At 41.6% G+C, this 16,449-nt stretch overlaps 1 protein-coding gene across 3 annotated transcripts in view; it reads left to right on the forward strand.

The window, feature by feature from the left end:
* The window catches only part of WASHC5 (WASH complex subunit 5), a 61,035-nt gene that overhangs the window by 24,007 nt on the left and 20,579 nt on the right, over positions 1 to 16,449 (forward strand). The window contains exons 11-19 of one of the 3 annotated variants that reach the window (XM_039231979.1): positions 1,123 to 1,252; positions 3,857 to 3,969; positions 6,466 to 6,632; positions 6,709 to 6,784; positions 8,343 to 8,453; positions 9,205 to 9,345; positions 10,324 to 10,404; positions 14,484 to 14,585; positions 15,322 to 15,501. In XM_039231979.1, the coding sequence (XP_039087910.1) occupies positions 1,123 to 1,252; positions 3,857 to 3,969; positions 6,466 to 6,632; positions 6,709 to 6,784; positions 8,343 to 8,453; positions 9,205 to 9,345; positions 10,324 to 10,404; positions 14,484 to 14,585; positions 15,322 to 15,501 (1,101 nt within the window). The remainder of the gene's footprint in view (positions 1 to 1,122; positions 1,253 to 3,856; positions 3,970 to 6,465; positions 6,633 to 6,708; positions 6,785 to 8,342; positions 8,454 to 9,204; positions 9,346 to 10,323; positions 10,405 to 14,483; positions 14,586 to 15,321; positions 15,502 to 16,449) is intronic. The other 2 variants (XM_039231980.1, XM_039231981.1) reach the window with 2 other exon arrangements.

A 16,449-nucleotide genomic window follows, 5' to 3' on the forward strand; every position in this document is an offset into this window, starting at 1 on the left:
TCCTAGGTGTTCAGAAAGACAGGACGGACTCTGTAAATAATTCCTACTGTCCTCACCCTGTATTACATTGCTTAATCATCCTGCCTGATTACTGAGACTCCTCTTTTCTCTGGCCCCACAGAATTCCACCAGCCTTGATCCTTTCATCTACAATGAAGTCTTCATTTTTCAACATTCATTCCGATGCTGAGGAATGAAGAATTTCTTAAGAGAAAAATCAGTGTACTGTCATGTTTACCTCTTAAGAGCCCACCAAAGTAAATCCCTGCCCTTTTGCTGCATACCTTAAATATGTTCTCAAAGTTTGTTTCAAGGGGGGAGAAAAAAGCAAAACCTTGAGTTATACCATTTCCTTCTCTGCCCGACTCTTTACAGGACTTTAATTTTATGAAAGAGTGAATTAATAAACAGACTTGCTGTGTGATCAAAAAGAAAAGATTTTTTCATTTTCCACTCATCAGACAAAGATCATGCTCAGCCTTCCCTTACCTTAAAAATAGATGCAACCACAGAAATTGTTACTCGGAAAGGGACCTTCGAGCATTGGCCACCAAGTTTAATTTCACATTAAAAATTCTGGTTCCTGGGTCTACCCAAGACCTTCTGAACCAGAATCTTCGGGGGGGAGGGGAGAGGCTTGAGAATCCCAACACTTTAAAGCCATCCGGATGATGAGATGATGTTTATGTGCAGTTGGTTTGAAAACCAATGCAGTGGTCTAGCTTTGCCTTTCAGTTTGTACAAGGTAGTGCGGCTTAAGAGGTGACATCAGCGGGGACGCCTGGGTTGCTCAGTCAGTTAAGCGTCTGACTTCAGCTCAGGTCATGATCTCATGGTTCATGGGTTTGAGCCATGCATCGGGCTCTGTGCTGACGGCTCAGGGCCTAGAGCCTGCTTTGGATTCTGTGTCTCCCTTTCTCTCTGCTCCTCCTCTGCTCATTCTCTCTCTCTCCTCTGAAAGATGAATAAATATTAAAAAAAAAAAGAGATGACGTCAGGGGTAATGTTACTTTTAGACATATATTTTTATAATAAATTGGGTTTCACTCAGGGCTTTCTTTGTAAACTGCCTCATTTGGATTTCCTCTTAAGTAAGCAAATCTCTTATGCCTCTTTCAACAGATGTTCAAGCAAATGCTTTCAGAAAAGCAAGCCAAATGGGAGCATTACAAGAAGGAAGGCTCAGAGCGGATGACGGAGCTCGCTGATGTCTTTTCGGGAGTGAAACCCCTAACCCGTGTGGAGAAAAATGGTAATTGCAGAAGAAGAAATATTGGTGTGTTTGAAACGTACACATAAATTCTTGGAAACACACAGAGTAAAAACTCAACTACGCTGTCATCCTCATATGCTAAGACGCTGCTGATGAGTGTCTGAAGCCTGGTCTTTGCTGCCTCTAGCTTCGTGCTCCTTTGGGCAACGATCATATCCTCTCTGGACCTGAGGCTTCTTATTTTTGAAGTATGAGGTTAGGCCACAGTGGTTGTTATACTCTGGTTAGTAGTCCACGGGCTCATAACTCATCCCCCCCCCCTGCCCCACTGTGGTGTGTCAGCTTATGTGCATTTGTGGGGAGGATGAGAAGGACCTATAGCTGTCCTGATCGGCTCAGGATGCTTTCCTCAAGCATATTGCTATTACTAACTACTGAGGCACCTGGGCAGCTCAGTTGGTTAAGCATCCAACTCTTGATTTTGGCTCAGGTCATGATCTCATGGTTCGTGAGTTTGAACCCTGCATTGGGCCCTGTGCTGGTGGTGTGGAGCCTGCTTGAGATTCTCTCTTTCCCTCTCTGCCCCTCACTGTCTCTCAAAAATAAAATAACATTAAAAAACCAAAAAGAATATTAGTAACTGCTAACATACAGGTGCCTGGGTTACTCAGTCGGTTGAGCGTCCAGCTCTTGATTTCGGCTCAGGTCATGATCATGATTAATGAGGTGGAGTCCCACATCAGGCTCTGCACAGACAGCAGGAAGCCTGCTCCAGATTCTCTTTCCCCCTCTCTCTCTGCTCCTCCTGCATGTGCATGCACATTCTCTTTCTTTCTCTCTCTCTCAAAAAATAAATAAGCATTAAAATAAATAAATAAAATCTTAAAGAATATTAGTAACTACTAACATAGGTGATATCCAAGAATCAGGACTTGTAATCAGGTTTTCTGCCTTTTTTCCCCTGGTGCTCCTGCCATCTAGTGGCAGAAGAGGGGACATGCAGGCTTTTTGAACCAACCTAGCTCAAGCCTTAACTTTAATGATATTTATCCTGCTTCTTTTAGGAAATTTTATCTCTGCAAAAATCATAGCATCACTTAAAATTTTTATATAGATAGAAACCTTTCAAAGTGCCCCGAATGGCCATTCTGAATTTTAAGATGATGAGCTTTTTTTTAATGCTTAATGCTTTAACCATGAAATTCATTTCTGATAAAAGTTTTACAGTAGAATAGCTAAAGATATAGCTTTTTGTTTGAAAAATTGATTATTTTTAATCAATATGATCTTGTGATGACTAGATTTGGGTTTTGTTGATTTGTTTGATACTGAATGGTTGGCCTAAAATATATTTCAAAATTACTTTATCATTCCTAGTAGGAAAAGTTGGTGTGTTTTTAATAATGTGATATAAATTGGCAACATGTTTTGCAAGTCACTACGTTTTTTCTAAAAAAAAAAAAAATACCACCTATAACAATCTAACCAATTAGTTTTTCAGAATTCGACACATTCATCTCTGTTCTAGTCTTTTTTAGGTTCTTATACATTATCCCAACATCAAAAAAAAAAAAGAAAAGGAAAGTAAAAATCACAGCATCATTTTAAAGGTCATTCAAAACAACATCTTATACTTCTTCTAGCGATATAGTATATTTTAGCCTAGGAAATGCTTCCACAAATATTTCTCAGTTGAGCCTTACAACCTTATGAGGTAAACACCTTTATTCTTGTTTTATATGTAAAGAAATCAAAGCTGTAAAATGTAGTCACTTGCTGATGATAACAAAGGTTCAGAGCCTGAATCAAACTTGTCACCTCAGATTCTGAACCCTGTGCTCTTTCTACTTCTCTGCAGCTGTCCCTCAGTACTACCAAAAAAAAAAAAAAATCTTTAAAATTACAACTAGTGGTACTCATGCCAATTCGTGAAGTAACTTAGATTATAAGTCCTTAAGTGCTTTTATTAAAGTGAAGTCATCTCATTGATAAAACAAACAAAAGAATGTCAGGGAATCAGCTTGATGAGATAAAACGAGCAAAGCCTTTGGATCTGGCCAGACAGTTGAGAAAAGCCTGGCTCTGCCATTTAGTGACCGTGTGACCCTACCTGGGATCCTTAACATCTCTGGGCATCAGCTTCCTTATCTGACAAATGTCTTCCCATCCCTGCCTCCATAGATTGTTGTAAAGATTCAGTGAGAAAAGCTTGGACCTTTGCGGGCCGCGCTGAGGGTCCTCAGAGCGTATCAGCGTCCTTCCCTTTCTCTGCTGTGTGAAACCGGTTTGTGAGCGCAGACTTCCCCTCAACTCACCGCGCATGCTTCCAGTTCCTTCCCGACTCCTCCCCACTCCCATGACCACCTTTGCACAGTTGGGTTCATACCACAGACCCAGGCCTTTACACCTTTCCTGCCGGGTGTTAGACTGAGCTGCTTGAGTAGAAAGCTTCCCCTGTCCCGGGTCACACGCCCAAGGCATTTTGGTGGTTCTTATTTGGCGACTCCCTAGGGCAGTGTCAGGTACTGAGGGAAAGGTCTGCTGATAAAAGCTAGATCTGTGAAGGATTGCGTAGTAAAATTCAAAGCCAAGGCTGCCCAGTCCTGGGATTTCAGCAGTCTCTCCTTGTTTCTGTGTTTATAGAAAACCTTCAAGCTTGGTTCAGGGAGATCTCAAAACAAATACTATCTTTAAATTACGATGATTCAACGGCTGCAGGCAGAAAAACTGTGCAACTAATACAAGCTTTGGAGGAGGTAAGAAGACTGTAAGCAACAGTTCATGGAGCACCTGGCTGGCGGTCGGTCGGAGGAGTGTGGGACTCTTGATCTCAGAGTCATAAGTTCGTGCCCCCCATAGGGTGTAGAGATTACTTAAATAACTAAAACTTAAAAAATAAATAACTGTTCTTGGATCATGAATCATACTTTGGGATCCACCCAGAAATCTGGCCCTAGAAATATATCTAAGAGAATATTTCATCAGAGGAAAAAAAAAAACAAATGCTCACTGTGTTATTATATCCAGTGTCCTAAAATTGAGGAAATAATGAAGTGACCAGTGTAAAAAGAATGCTAACAAAAATGGTGTCTCGGGGCGCCTGGGTGGCTTAGTCGGTTAAGCGTCCGACTTTCGCTTAGGTCATGATCTCGCGGTTCATGGGTTCGAGCCCCCCGTCGGGCTCTGTGCTGACTGCCAGCTCAGAGCCTGGAGCCTGTTTCAGTCTGTGACTCCCTCTCTCTCTGACCCTCCCCTGCTCATGCTCTCTCTCTCCTAGAAATAAATAAAACATTAAAAAAAAAAAAATGGTGTCTCAACTTAGAGAACCATAATTATGTTTACTAATTATGAAGACAACATGGAAACGTTGGAGGGATTGTGGAAAGGCAGTAAAAGCAAAAACAATAGTACATTGTAGGCACCATCTTTATTTTGGGGTGTTTTTTTTTGTTTGTGGGGTATTTTTTGGTTTTTAATATAATTTATTGTCAAATTGGCTAACATACGGTGTGTAAAGCGTGCTCGTGGTTTTTGGGGTAGATTCCTGTGGTTCATCGCTTACATACAACACCCAGTGCTCATCCCAACAAAGTAGGCACCATCTTTAGATTGGGTAAGCGTTTGAGGAGAGAAAAACTACGATGGAATGCACAGTGACCATGGTTGTATCATGATCATAGGCTTATAAGTGATATTTTCTTTTCTAGAAAAAAAAAATCGTTTGTTTTTTATCTACTCAGATAGTATCTACTCAAATTCACAAATGAATGATTATACTTCCCCACTCCTAAAATTTTAATTGTATGTATAATTAGGTTTAAAATGGAAAATAAATGAATGAGGACAATAACCATAAACTACTTAAAACATCGTCCATACTTAGCTAGAACCCTGTCCAGTTGGGATAAGTATATATCTTTAGAGATATAATTAATACTTTACTTGGCATCCTTTCTTTTATTTTTAAGAAATGTCCACACCCAAAAATGGGACTCAGACCCACAACCCCGAGATCAAGAGCCTCATGCTCTCCGGACCAAGCCAGCCAGGCGCCCCGACATACTTTCTTATGGGCTTTTAATATTTTTTGAGAGTTTTATGACCCCTATGGATGGCAGTACAAAACAGGACTGCAATAGGAGCATGTCGGTCTCCCTGGCCATTCCAGACAACTGCCCACTTGTGCCATTCCTGTTTTGGTTGTTTTCTGGATCTTCTAGACTACATTACAACTACCAACTATTTTGTAAATCTCAGATACGTTTTGTCGTTTGTGCTATTTTGGGCCATGGCCCAGGCACCTTAAATTACATACATTAAAATTTCAGGATGGGGCGCCTGGGTGGTTCAGTCAGTTAAGCATCCAACTTTGGCTCAGCTCACGATCTCATAGTTTGCAAGTTCAAGCCCTGCGCTGGGCTCTGTGCTGACAGCTCAGAGCCTGGAGCCAGCTTTGGATTCTGTGTCTCCCTCTCTCTCTGCTCCTCCCCTGCTCATGTCTCTCTCTCTCTCTCAAAAATAAATTTAAGGGCGCCTGGGTGGCTCAGTCGGTTAAGTGTCTGATTTTGGCTCAGGTCATGATCTCACGGTTCGTGGGTTCGAGCCCCGCGTCAAGCTCTGTGCTGACAGCTAGCTCAGAGCCTGGAGCCTGTTTAGAATTCTGTATCTCCCTCTCTCTCTGACCCTCCCCTGCTCACGCTGTCTCTCTCTCTTTCTCTCTGAAATTAAAATAAATAAATAAATTTAAAAAGCATTGAAAAAACAAAACAAGAAACACTTCAGGAAACTGGGGAATCATTTTGTTTTTAGGAGTACAACAAAAGAACTTAATATGCAAGTGCCAGTACCCTGGTAGGAGGTGACTTACTCTGTATATTAGCAATCCTGCAAATCTTCAAAATTAAGAGGATTTGCTAATATGTGTTTATCAATACTCACATGGAAGAAGGAAGTATCCAGTCATTATGTCATCTATGTACAGAGTAAAAAGAATAGAACATTCTAATCCTAGAAACCTGTATACTCTGGTTTCTCTTCAGATCGCATAAATCTTTCGCCTTTTACTAATCCTAGAAACCCGTGCATTACGTTATGACTTGGCTTATACATTTCTAGGGTTGTTATCATTGGAAATAGAAATTTTGCCAAGAAATTCTTAGCAAGTAACAGGCCTTTTTGAAGGCTTTTCAGGGAAAAAATGAACACCACAGAAGCCATTTGGAATTCTAATTAAATGTATTTATGTAACACAGGTTCAAGAATTTCACCAGTTGGAATCAAATCTGCAAGTATGTCAGTTTCTCGCTGACACCCGCAAGTTTCTTCACCAAATGATCCGCACCATTAATATTAAAGAGGAGGTCCTGATCACGATGCAGATCGTTGGGGACCTTTCTTTTGCTTGGCAGCTAATTGACAGGTACTGTGCCAGCCTCCCATTTCCCCTCGATGAAGGCCCCTGTGGCTGTCTCCTTACCATTCCTCTCTCTCCACAGTTTCACATCTATCATGCAAGAGAGCATAAGGGTAAACCCATCCATGGTGACTAAACTCAGAGCTACGTTCCTGAAGGTAAGCAGAGAACAGCTAGATCACGTTCTCAGTCACCAGGGAAGAATTGGTCTTCGTTACTACTTCATGCCGTAATTCAGCCCAGGATTTCATTCTTTTAGCACGTTGGGTAATTTAAGTATTTTTATAAACTGAAAATTGTTAGCAGTTTTTACACGAGAGCAAAGTTTGAAAAGATGCCATGCATCCTTGGAGTTTCAATTAATACAAGTTGGAATGTCTTACAGAAGGTAGGTTTTAAATTAAAAATTACATTTTTTCAAGTTGTACCAGGATACTAAAAACATGGGTCCTTTTTTCCCTGGATGTGAGTTAAGTCCTTGTACTTACTCATTTAGAAATCTCTTATTGAGCCTCTGCTACGAGCTGGGATGTCCTCTAAAGGTTAGGGAGTAGTGATGGACCACACAGGCATGGCCATGCTCTCAGGGGAATTCCAGATCGAGCTACGCGAACAAGTAATTTACTTAGCGTCTTCTGACAGAGTTATCTCATGTATCAGTTCTGACATGCACTTTCTTTCGTATTTAAATCTCTCTCTAATTGGGGATGGGCTTTTTAGTCGAAGGCACATCATAGTTCACTTGTCAGCATGTTCGTTTCTTTCTTAGTGGTGCATAAAGTAACGACACCTCGTCCATGCCGTGACCACTTAGATTGGAATCGGTACAGTCACCCATCAGTCACAGTGTCGGACTCCCATAGAAGAGTAGCTGTCTTCTGTCACACAGTGGCTCTCAAACTGGAGGGGCATCGGAATCACCTGGGGAGAGGGGGGCATCTGGGTGGCTCAGTCAGTTAAGTGTCTGACTTCAGCTCAGGTCATGATCTCACTGTCCGTGAGTTTGAGTCCCATGTCGGGCTCTGGGGTGACATCTCAGAGCCTGGAGCCTGCTTCCGATTCTGTGTCTCCTCTCCCTGCTCCTTCCTCTGCTCACGCTCTTTCTCAAAAATGAACATTAAAGAAAAAAAACAGGAATCCCCTGGAAGGCCTGTTACAACACAGATTGCTGGGTCTCTCCCCCAGAGTTTCGGATTAAGTAAATCTGGGCTGGGGCTCAAGAATCGGCATCTGTGGGGAACCTGGATGGCTCAGTCACTTAAGCATCTGACTCTGGCTCAGGTCACGATCTCACAGTTTATGGGTTTGAGCCCCACATCGGGCTCTGGGCTAACAGCTCGGAGCCCAGAGCCTGCTTCGGATTCTGTATCTCCCTCTCTCTCTGCCCCTTCTCCACTTCTGCTTTGTCTCTGTCTCTCTCAAAAGTAAATAAGCATTAAAAAAAAAAAAAAAGAACTGGCATCTGAACCAAGCTCCCAGCTGATGCTGATGCTGCTGGTCCGGGGACCACGATCTCAGAACCCCTGGCAAAGCAGATGACTGTCATTTTTTTAAAAGTTTACCATTGTCAGAAACTATTAATGACTTTGATGAATCAGTGGCTCTTGCTTTCTCCTGGGTAAAACCCAAGAGCTTTGTTGTATGTTACTATTTCTGGAAAGAGTTGTCTAGGACTTCTGGAAATGGAGAAACAAGACGTACCTACTTTTCTTTCAGCTTGCCTCTGCCCTTGATCTTCCCCTTCTTCGTATAAATCAAGCAAATAGTCCTGATCTTCTCAGTGTGTCTCAATATTACTCTGGTGAATTGGTGTCCTATGTGAGAAAGGTAAGAAATGCATCTGGATGACATTTATTTTCTTAGCAAACTAACTGCTATTCTAAATACAAAAGGGATGCTTGGGACCCTATAAAAAAAACTGTATCCATATTCCTTTTCCTTATTCCTAACTGGATTCCAGAAACTAGCAATACCTGAAAATAAACTGACTCTTACTGGTACCGCGGATACACAGATGGGTTTCTACTTTCAGAGGGCTTTCACACCTGTTTTTAAGTGCTGGCAGTACCAAGCCCCATTCTGCACTTAATAGAAACTGAGACATGGAGATTACATTGGCTTCTTTAAAGTCACAGAGCTCGTTGGTCAAAGAACCACATCTAGATCCAACACATCATGGTCGGAACTGTATGTCCACAGGAATTCTGGTCCTTGTCTCAGTGACTTAGGGTGCAGCGGGGGGGTCTGACAAACCCGGCCGCAGAAGTGACCTGTGTCACAGGCTCAGTGCTCTACAGCCACGTTACTTAACATCTCCAAACCTCAGTCCTTTAAAAGCTTGAAATGTGGAAAAGATACATCTTCTGCTGCATGAGTATGGGGATTAGCTTTATATCTTGTGAGCAATTAATGTCCGAAGGAACGTAGCCGTGGGCCTTTTAAGTCCCTCCCATCCCTTCCTGTAGACAAATGCCTGCGTGTACACAGTGGTCTGTCTTAACTCCCGCCCTGGCATTTAAGAGCTAAGAAAAATAAAAGGGATATTCAACTGTTTTTCCTCTTTTCTCTCTCACTAAAGGTTTTGCAGATCATTCCAGAAAGCATGTTTACTTCTCTTCTAAAGATCATAAAGCTTCAGACCCACGATATCATTGAAGTGCCAACCCGCCTGGACAAGGACAAACTGAGGGACTATGCTCAGCTCGGTCCACGATACGAGGTGGTGTGTCCCTTTAAACTTCTGCCTTTTGATTATTTAAAACCCACCCCACGACATGTCACAGGTCCATGTCACCTGCCATATCCCGAGGACCGCCAGACCAATGCTGATTTGTTTTTTCCTACTCCCTATGAGGACCGCTCATGCCAGGCTACCGCCACCAGGCCTTTGTTCGTTACCTTGTCCTGGGTTATTTCAGGCCTCGCCTGCCTGAGTGTTCTCAGAGGATGTAGGGCTCAGCCAGTCACTTTCCCTCTGAACAGTCCTCATGAACCAGCCCTTCTTCTCTTTGGGGTAGATTCCCTAGACCTTTCACATTCGGGTTCCTGCTTTGTACATCAGATCGGTGTCTCAAAGTAATCTGGATTCCATTAACCATTTCCTACAGCCAGACTGTTAAGCCACTCAGTGATTAGGCAGCCTCAGGTGGTTCTTCCCAAATACCTCTGCTCTTCTCTCCCCTGAACTTAAAATTAAAGATGTGGAAAATGAAGGTGACAGTATGAAGTCCACTGTCATCACCTTTCATCCCAGCATCAATTTCTGCATCCTCTGACACAACTCCAAAAATTATGTCAGGAATCTCGATCTTCAAGCTTGAAATTTACATATTTATTCTAACTCAAAAGTACAGCATCTGTACCTTAGCAGTGACTCCTGGTGTTGCTTGAAAAAAATCCTAGAAGGCGGTAAAGGAGAGATTCGCTTTTTAGAGTCTTGATGAGCCTTTTCTACTTGGAAAGGACCATCCATCTCATTGAATCCCACCTGCCTGTTACGTATGAGAAACTGAGACCCAAAGAAGGAGACGTGATTGGTCAGTGTTTAAGAACTATTTCATCTCTGCTGACCCTGTTCCCAGTGTGTCTAATGGCATCTTGGTTAGATCCCAGCCCCTCGTTTCTGACCAGGGCACGTCACTCCCACTGATGGGTCTTTTATCTAACGTACTTCATTAATTTTTTTTCTTTGTTAAAGGTTGCCAAGCTTACTCATGCTATTTCCATTTTTACTGAAGGCATCTTAATGATGAAGACAACTTTGGTTGGCATCATCAAGGTAACGGCTTCAATACTCATCCACGTGGCCTCGTTATAATAAGACTCTTAGTTTGGGTCACTGGGGTGTTCCTCCCATGGAGAACAGGGAATGCCATTGTCCTCTTGGGTCCCTTACTGCTTCACATGCAGCTCTGGATCTTCATTTTACTCATTTGTTGGCAGAGGAAGGGAGATATTATAACCCTGATTTTTCTTCCTACCCACAAGTTATTTAAACCTAAGAAAAATCCATCTTATTGAATTTTTTTATTTAAAAAAATATTTAAGTTTATTTATTTTGAGACAGAGTGGGGAAGGGGCAGAGAGAGAGGGTGAGAGAGAATCCCAAGCAGAGTCCGCCCTGTCAGTACAGAGCCCATTGCAGGGCCGAATTCATGAACCGTGAGATCATAACCTGAGCCAAAGTTGGACGCTTAACTGACTGAACCACCCAGGTGCCCCTTATTGAATTTTTGTAATAATGAAACAAAATAGTTCAATTCCCTTTGGCCAAACAACTGGGCCACTCTCTCCCACCCTTCTTTCCTTTTAGTATTTTTACATTGCATCTCCGGTGCAGAGAGCTGAGATTCTCCTAACCCATTGTTATCGTCTGGCCATTGTCCTCACTGATGCATCCATGTTCCTCTCTTCATCCTTTCTTTCTCATCTGGACATCTATTCCCATTTCTATCCCCAGTAGCACCCACACTGTATGTTCGATTTCTGCCCCTAAAAGAGGCGAGTGTCTGTATTTTTTTTATCTGTATTTTAAACATGAGGTGTTACTTTATGTGTGCATGTGTTTGATTTGTCTACATCATATGGTATTCTAAGGCTCATCCTTTTTTCCAACTCTTCTCACTGTTTATTCCTTTTGAAGTTTATTTCTATTGCTGTGGGTTGGGCAGTTGGTTACTTCTTACTGCTGTGTAGAATTGTACACTTGACCTAATCATTCCCCAAGACACAGACACCTCTGTTGTGGTTTTCACACCAACACTCCCCATTATCACAAGCATTTCTGAACATGTCCCTGCTATAGGCCTGAGCAAGAAAATCTCTGAAATCTGCCCCCACCCTCCACTGCAAGGTGTGGATCACTAGGTCTTAGGGTGTATTTATACTTGGTTTCTCTCAGGACTGCCAGATTGCCTTCTGAAATGACTGTTTCCTGGGTGTCCACCCACATTTTTGCCGATACTTGTTGTTATCTATGTTTTCTTTGTTGGCTCTCCCAAAGAGTGTAAAGTGTTAGCCCCATGCTGGTTTATTTTGTAATCCTGCGATGACTAGAGATGTGCCCATTCACAGAGTTTGCGGTGCTTGCATTTCTTTTTCTTTTTTCAGACATTAGTAGAATCTACATTTTTCTGATTTTTTTTTTTTAGAAAAATGCGTATCTGTTGAATTGCCAGATTAACATCTGTGTTAATAAAATCCAAGAAAATACAGGAAACAAACCTAAATAGAAATGGAACTTCAGTGTGTGGTTTCTGGAAGTGTGCTGAAATACCACTGAATAGAACTCATGACCATCCTTTAGGCCTGATGCCAGGTTAATTCAGTTGCTATGCAGAGAGTATGCATGGAAGTAGCCACTTCTTACTAATCCATAAAGTGGTATTAAATCCTAGGACCAGATTAAGCATCTTATGTGCAAAATGACTAGTACAGGAAGGATATAATAAAACCTAATTAATTAACAATAATTATCAAAGGAAAGCCCGCTTATGAAAAATACAAATATTTTGTTACAGTCTTTCAGGTGAGAACAGGGTGGGAGGTAACATCTTGACCACATTCAACCCAATAGGCTTTCTCTGTCAGTCTAACAGTTCGGCTTTCAGTAAGGGACCCTGTGGCCCTCACAGGTCTTTAACCCTCCAATGTTTAGCATCTATTTCAGACACTTATAAAATATTTAAGTGTACTTTAATCCATATGACTTAAAACAAGTCAGATATACACAGAGATGTACGTGTAAATGTTCATTGTTAGAGGTAGCCACACACACACACAAAATGAATAGAAATAATCTAAACATTATGTGTAAGAGAATGGCTGAATGTATCATACTGTGTTCCAACTAGAGATTGCTTGGCTACCATTCAAAAAACCTTTACCATCAGAGGCACCTGGGTGGCTCAGTTGGTTAAGCATCCAACTCCAGCTCAGGTCGTGATCTCACAGTTCGTGGGCTTGAGCCCCGCATCGGGCTCTGTGCTGACAGCTCAGAGCCTGGAGCCTGCTTTGGATTCTCCCTCTCTCTCTGCCCCTCTCCCGCATCTGTCTCTGTCTCTCAAAATAAATAAATGTTAGGGAAAAAAAAAAAAGCTTTTACCACCAAAACCTTTCTAAAATTTAAAGGTTCCCATTTAGACATTTTAAATTAAATATGTATTGAGGACAATATTTGTGTATTGAGATTAATAGAGAAAGGTCTGGAGGAACCATGTGAAAGGGTTAACTAACTGTTGTTAACTCCAGAGAAGGGGATAAAAATGCAGGGAAGGGGCTGTGAAGGGGGCGTTCTCTAAGCTGCAAGCACTCTTTAGATTGGTGAAAGTTTTAGAAGAATTGGAAGGACCATTTAAGACCATTCTTTTCTTAAAAACATTTAACTCTTTTTCACTAAATCTGTTCTTTTTTTTAAATAAGGAATCTTTTTTTAATGTTTATTTATTTTGAGAGAGAGAGAGAATACACACGTGTGTGCATGCATGTGAGTGGCAGAAGGGGCAGAGAGAGAGAGAATCCCAAGCAGGCTTGGTGCCGTCAGCGCAGATCCCATCTCGGAGCCTGAACTCACGAACTGTGAGATCATGACCTGAGCTGAAATCAAGAGGTGGACACTCAACCGACTGAGCCACCCAGGCGCCCCTCACTAAATCTGTTATTAATGTAAGGGGTGTTTCTTTGGAAACTTCATGTTACTTCTTTGATTTTTTTTTCCTCATTGTTTGTATCTAGTTATAACTTACCTTTGTGTTGTAAAATAGGGCACAGATACTGGAAGCTGTAGATACAATGACATAGTTTAATGGGTTATTACAACCACCACCCGACTCCTGCGCCCTGACCTAATCCCAGTCTTCATTTAGAGTGTTATTTTCTAAAGTCAATCTGTGGACGCTACATTTAAAAAAAATACATTGTCTCTTTTAAGTCTTTTTTTACAGGTTTCTCCTCCATTCTTTTCCTTCCTCACAGTTTAGCTGGTCAGGAATCCACAATCTCTGACTTGTTGTTTCTCCAAAGTCTAGATTTTGCTAATTGTATAGTCATGACTGAGCTCAATATCTTTCTCTGGCTCTTGTATTTTATGCAACTTTCATTACACTTGCCGTTCTTAAAGTTTAAATATAATCAAGCCCAGGTGGAACTGATCCATTTGTCTTTATGACTTTTTAAAATAATGGTACTTTGCAGATTAAAAGTACAAGAGACAAGTCTCAGGGAATTCAAAGGATTATGTGAAAACTATTTGATGTTTTTTGGATTTGATAGGAGACTGTCTTTTGGAAATAATGGATGCTTTCTCATTACAGAACAAAGAACCAGCAAAATAAGCTTAGAGAGTTAGAGAGCAGATTTGCCTTCCCATTTTATCTCCCTAATTACAAACAGCATTCAAATAATGCTGGAAGAAAAGAGAATTGCTAAACTGTCCAGCCCCAAGCTTCAGCTTGCTCATGAGGAGGTAGGTGGCCCGAGATAGCATCTGGAAGGAAGTCAAGTCCAGCCGTTCATTCCACCCTGCTCCTGGTGAGAAGAAAAGGCACTTTTACTTTTAATGAAATGTTTAAAATGAGAGGCACTTTAAAACTCTTCACACCCACCATCTTTGGGATGTCACGTTGTAAAATTACCATCACGAATTTGTCTGAGGCCAGCTGAGTCCTAAAGAGGTGACAGGTTCAACAGTCTGTCCAAGCTGCACAAGGTCAAAGGGACAGGAAAGGAGGAAAGTCCCGGTCACTGGGAAATGTGGGGGAAAGCTCTTCGCTGCAGATTCCAGAAACTGACTTTCCTTCGGACTTCTTCACGGCTGAACTTTTCCTCACGGCCGCTTATTGCTTTCTGATTTGCATGTAGGTGGATCCGAAACAGTTGCTGGAAGACGGAATAAGAAAGGAGCTAGTTAAACGTGTTGCTTTTGCTCTTCATAAGGGATTGATCTTCAACCCGCGAGCCAAGGTACCAGATGACGAAGTGGGTCTGTCCTTTGTCTCTGCCCAGCTTGCAGAACGGACAAAAACACCATCTTTCACTGTCATGAACGACAACTTTCCTCCAGACATATGATATATGATGGTCAGCGCAACACACCGATGTGTTTTTTGATCCTAGATAGTAATCCATTCTTATGATAAGAAAACCCTTTCCAAAACCAGCCCTTTCCTTCACCTCTTGATCCCCCAAGTTTAAGAATCGAATGGATGTCTGTGATTCAGGGTTACTTCTCAAAAGAATTTCTTAACCCTAAGGCAGATAGGGACTATAAAGCCTGTAATTTTTTATTTTCCTGGATCTGTTAGAGACTATGCTCATTTTTCTCAGGAGGAAAACAAAAATGGGCCTAGAATTTGTATCTAGGGTACTTTTCACCCCAGGAGAATCAATTTGAAATATTTTAAGTATTTGAAGGTTAGATGTATTCATCAAATGACATGAGAGAAATCACCGACTTTTCATTTGCCATATTCTTCTGTGTGAGACCCCCCCACCCCCAAATGAATGAAACCTCTCTTTTGCCAAATGTCTGACATGAGTTGCTTCTCATGCCGGATGAGGTAGGAAATGGGTATTTCCCCAAAGCTGTCTTAAACTCTCACCGTGGCCTCTGGTGGGACCTCGTTTAAAGTCTAATGTAGACCTGAGTGGTTGACAATCTACTCCAGGGTAATAGACTTGTGCTTCTTCTTTTGCATAGCCAAGTGAGTTGATGCCCAAGCTGAAAGAGTTGGGGGCGACCATGGATGGATTCCATCGCTCTTTTGAGTACATACAGGACTATGTCAACATTTATGGTCTGAAGATTTGGCAGGAAGAAGTTTCTCGTATTATAAATTATAACGTGGAACAAGAGTGTAATAACTTCTTAAGAACAAAGGTATCTAATTAAATTTTCAAATTCTTGACCATATTTGTTTTTTGGACATTGAAACCACCTGCCCCGAACCTCAGAAATAGCAACAAGAAAGTTTGTTTAGGTAGTTACTAAAAATCAGTAAGCACCAGATAGTCACACATACCTTCGGAGTACCTCCAGGAGCCATGAAGGTTGCAGAAAAGTTTATAGGACACCTGACCTTCAGGAGTTTAGCCTCCTAAGGATGAGGGAGACTCAATTAAATGGCCACAGAATAAAGCTGTTGTAAATATCGTAACTCCAGGGATCAAAAGAGTTCAGGAGGCTTAGGAGTTCAGTTGGCCTGATCGAAGTAGGCAGGTAACAGCAGAACTGCTGGGTCATATGGTAGGTTCTATGTTTAACTTACGGATGAACCACCAGACCATTATCCACAGCGCCTGCGCCATTTTTCATTCCTTCCGGGAGCATCTGAGGGTTCTCATTTCTCCACATCCTTGCCAACACTTCTTGCTTTGCTTTTTTTAAAAACTTCTGGCCGTCCCCAGGGTAAAGGGGTATCGCATCATGGTTTCTATTTGCATTTCCCTGGTGACTAATGATGGGCATCTTTTCATGTGTTCATTCCCCATTTGGATGTCTTTGGAGAAATGTCTACTCAAGTCCTTTGCCTATTTTTTTAATTCAGTTGCTTGAACACCAGATTCTTAAGTGTCATTGCTGAGAAGTTTGATTTTTAGTCAGCAGTTGACAAGGAGTAAGTTTTTGATTAGGGAACTGACATGATTCTGCTGACATTTTTGAAGGATTAAGCATCTTCCAGCTTTATGATATTTTGGAATTTTATTATCATACAGATACATGTTAACCTAGAAGACAAAACACCAGAAATTCCTGTGTCACTTCTTACTTCTCCTAAGTCACTTCACTTTTCACAAATATTTTTTCTTTTATACATGTTACATTTCT

This window comes from Hyaena hyaena, unplaced genomic scaffold (assembly GCF_003009895.1).
Source record: "Hyaena hyaena isolate Hyena2069 unplaced genomic scaffold, ASM300989v1 scaffold_62, whole genome shotgun sequence".
Taxonomy (NCBI): domain Eukaryota; kingdom Metazoa; phylum Chordata; class Mammalia; order Carnivora; family Hyaenidae; genus Hyaena; species Hyaena hyaena.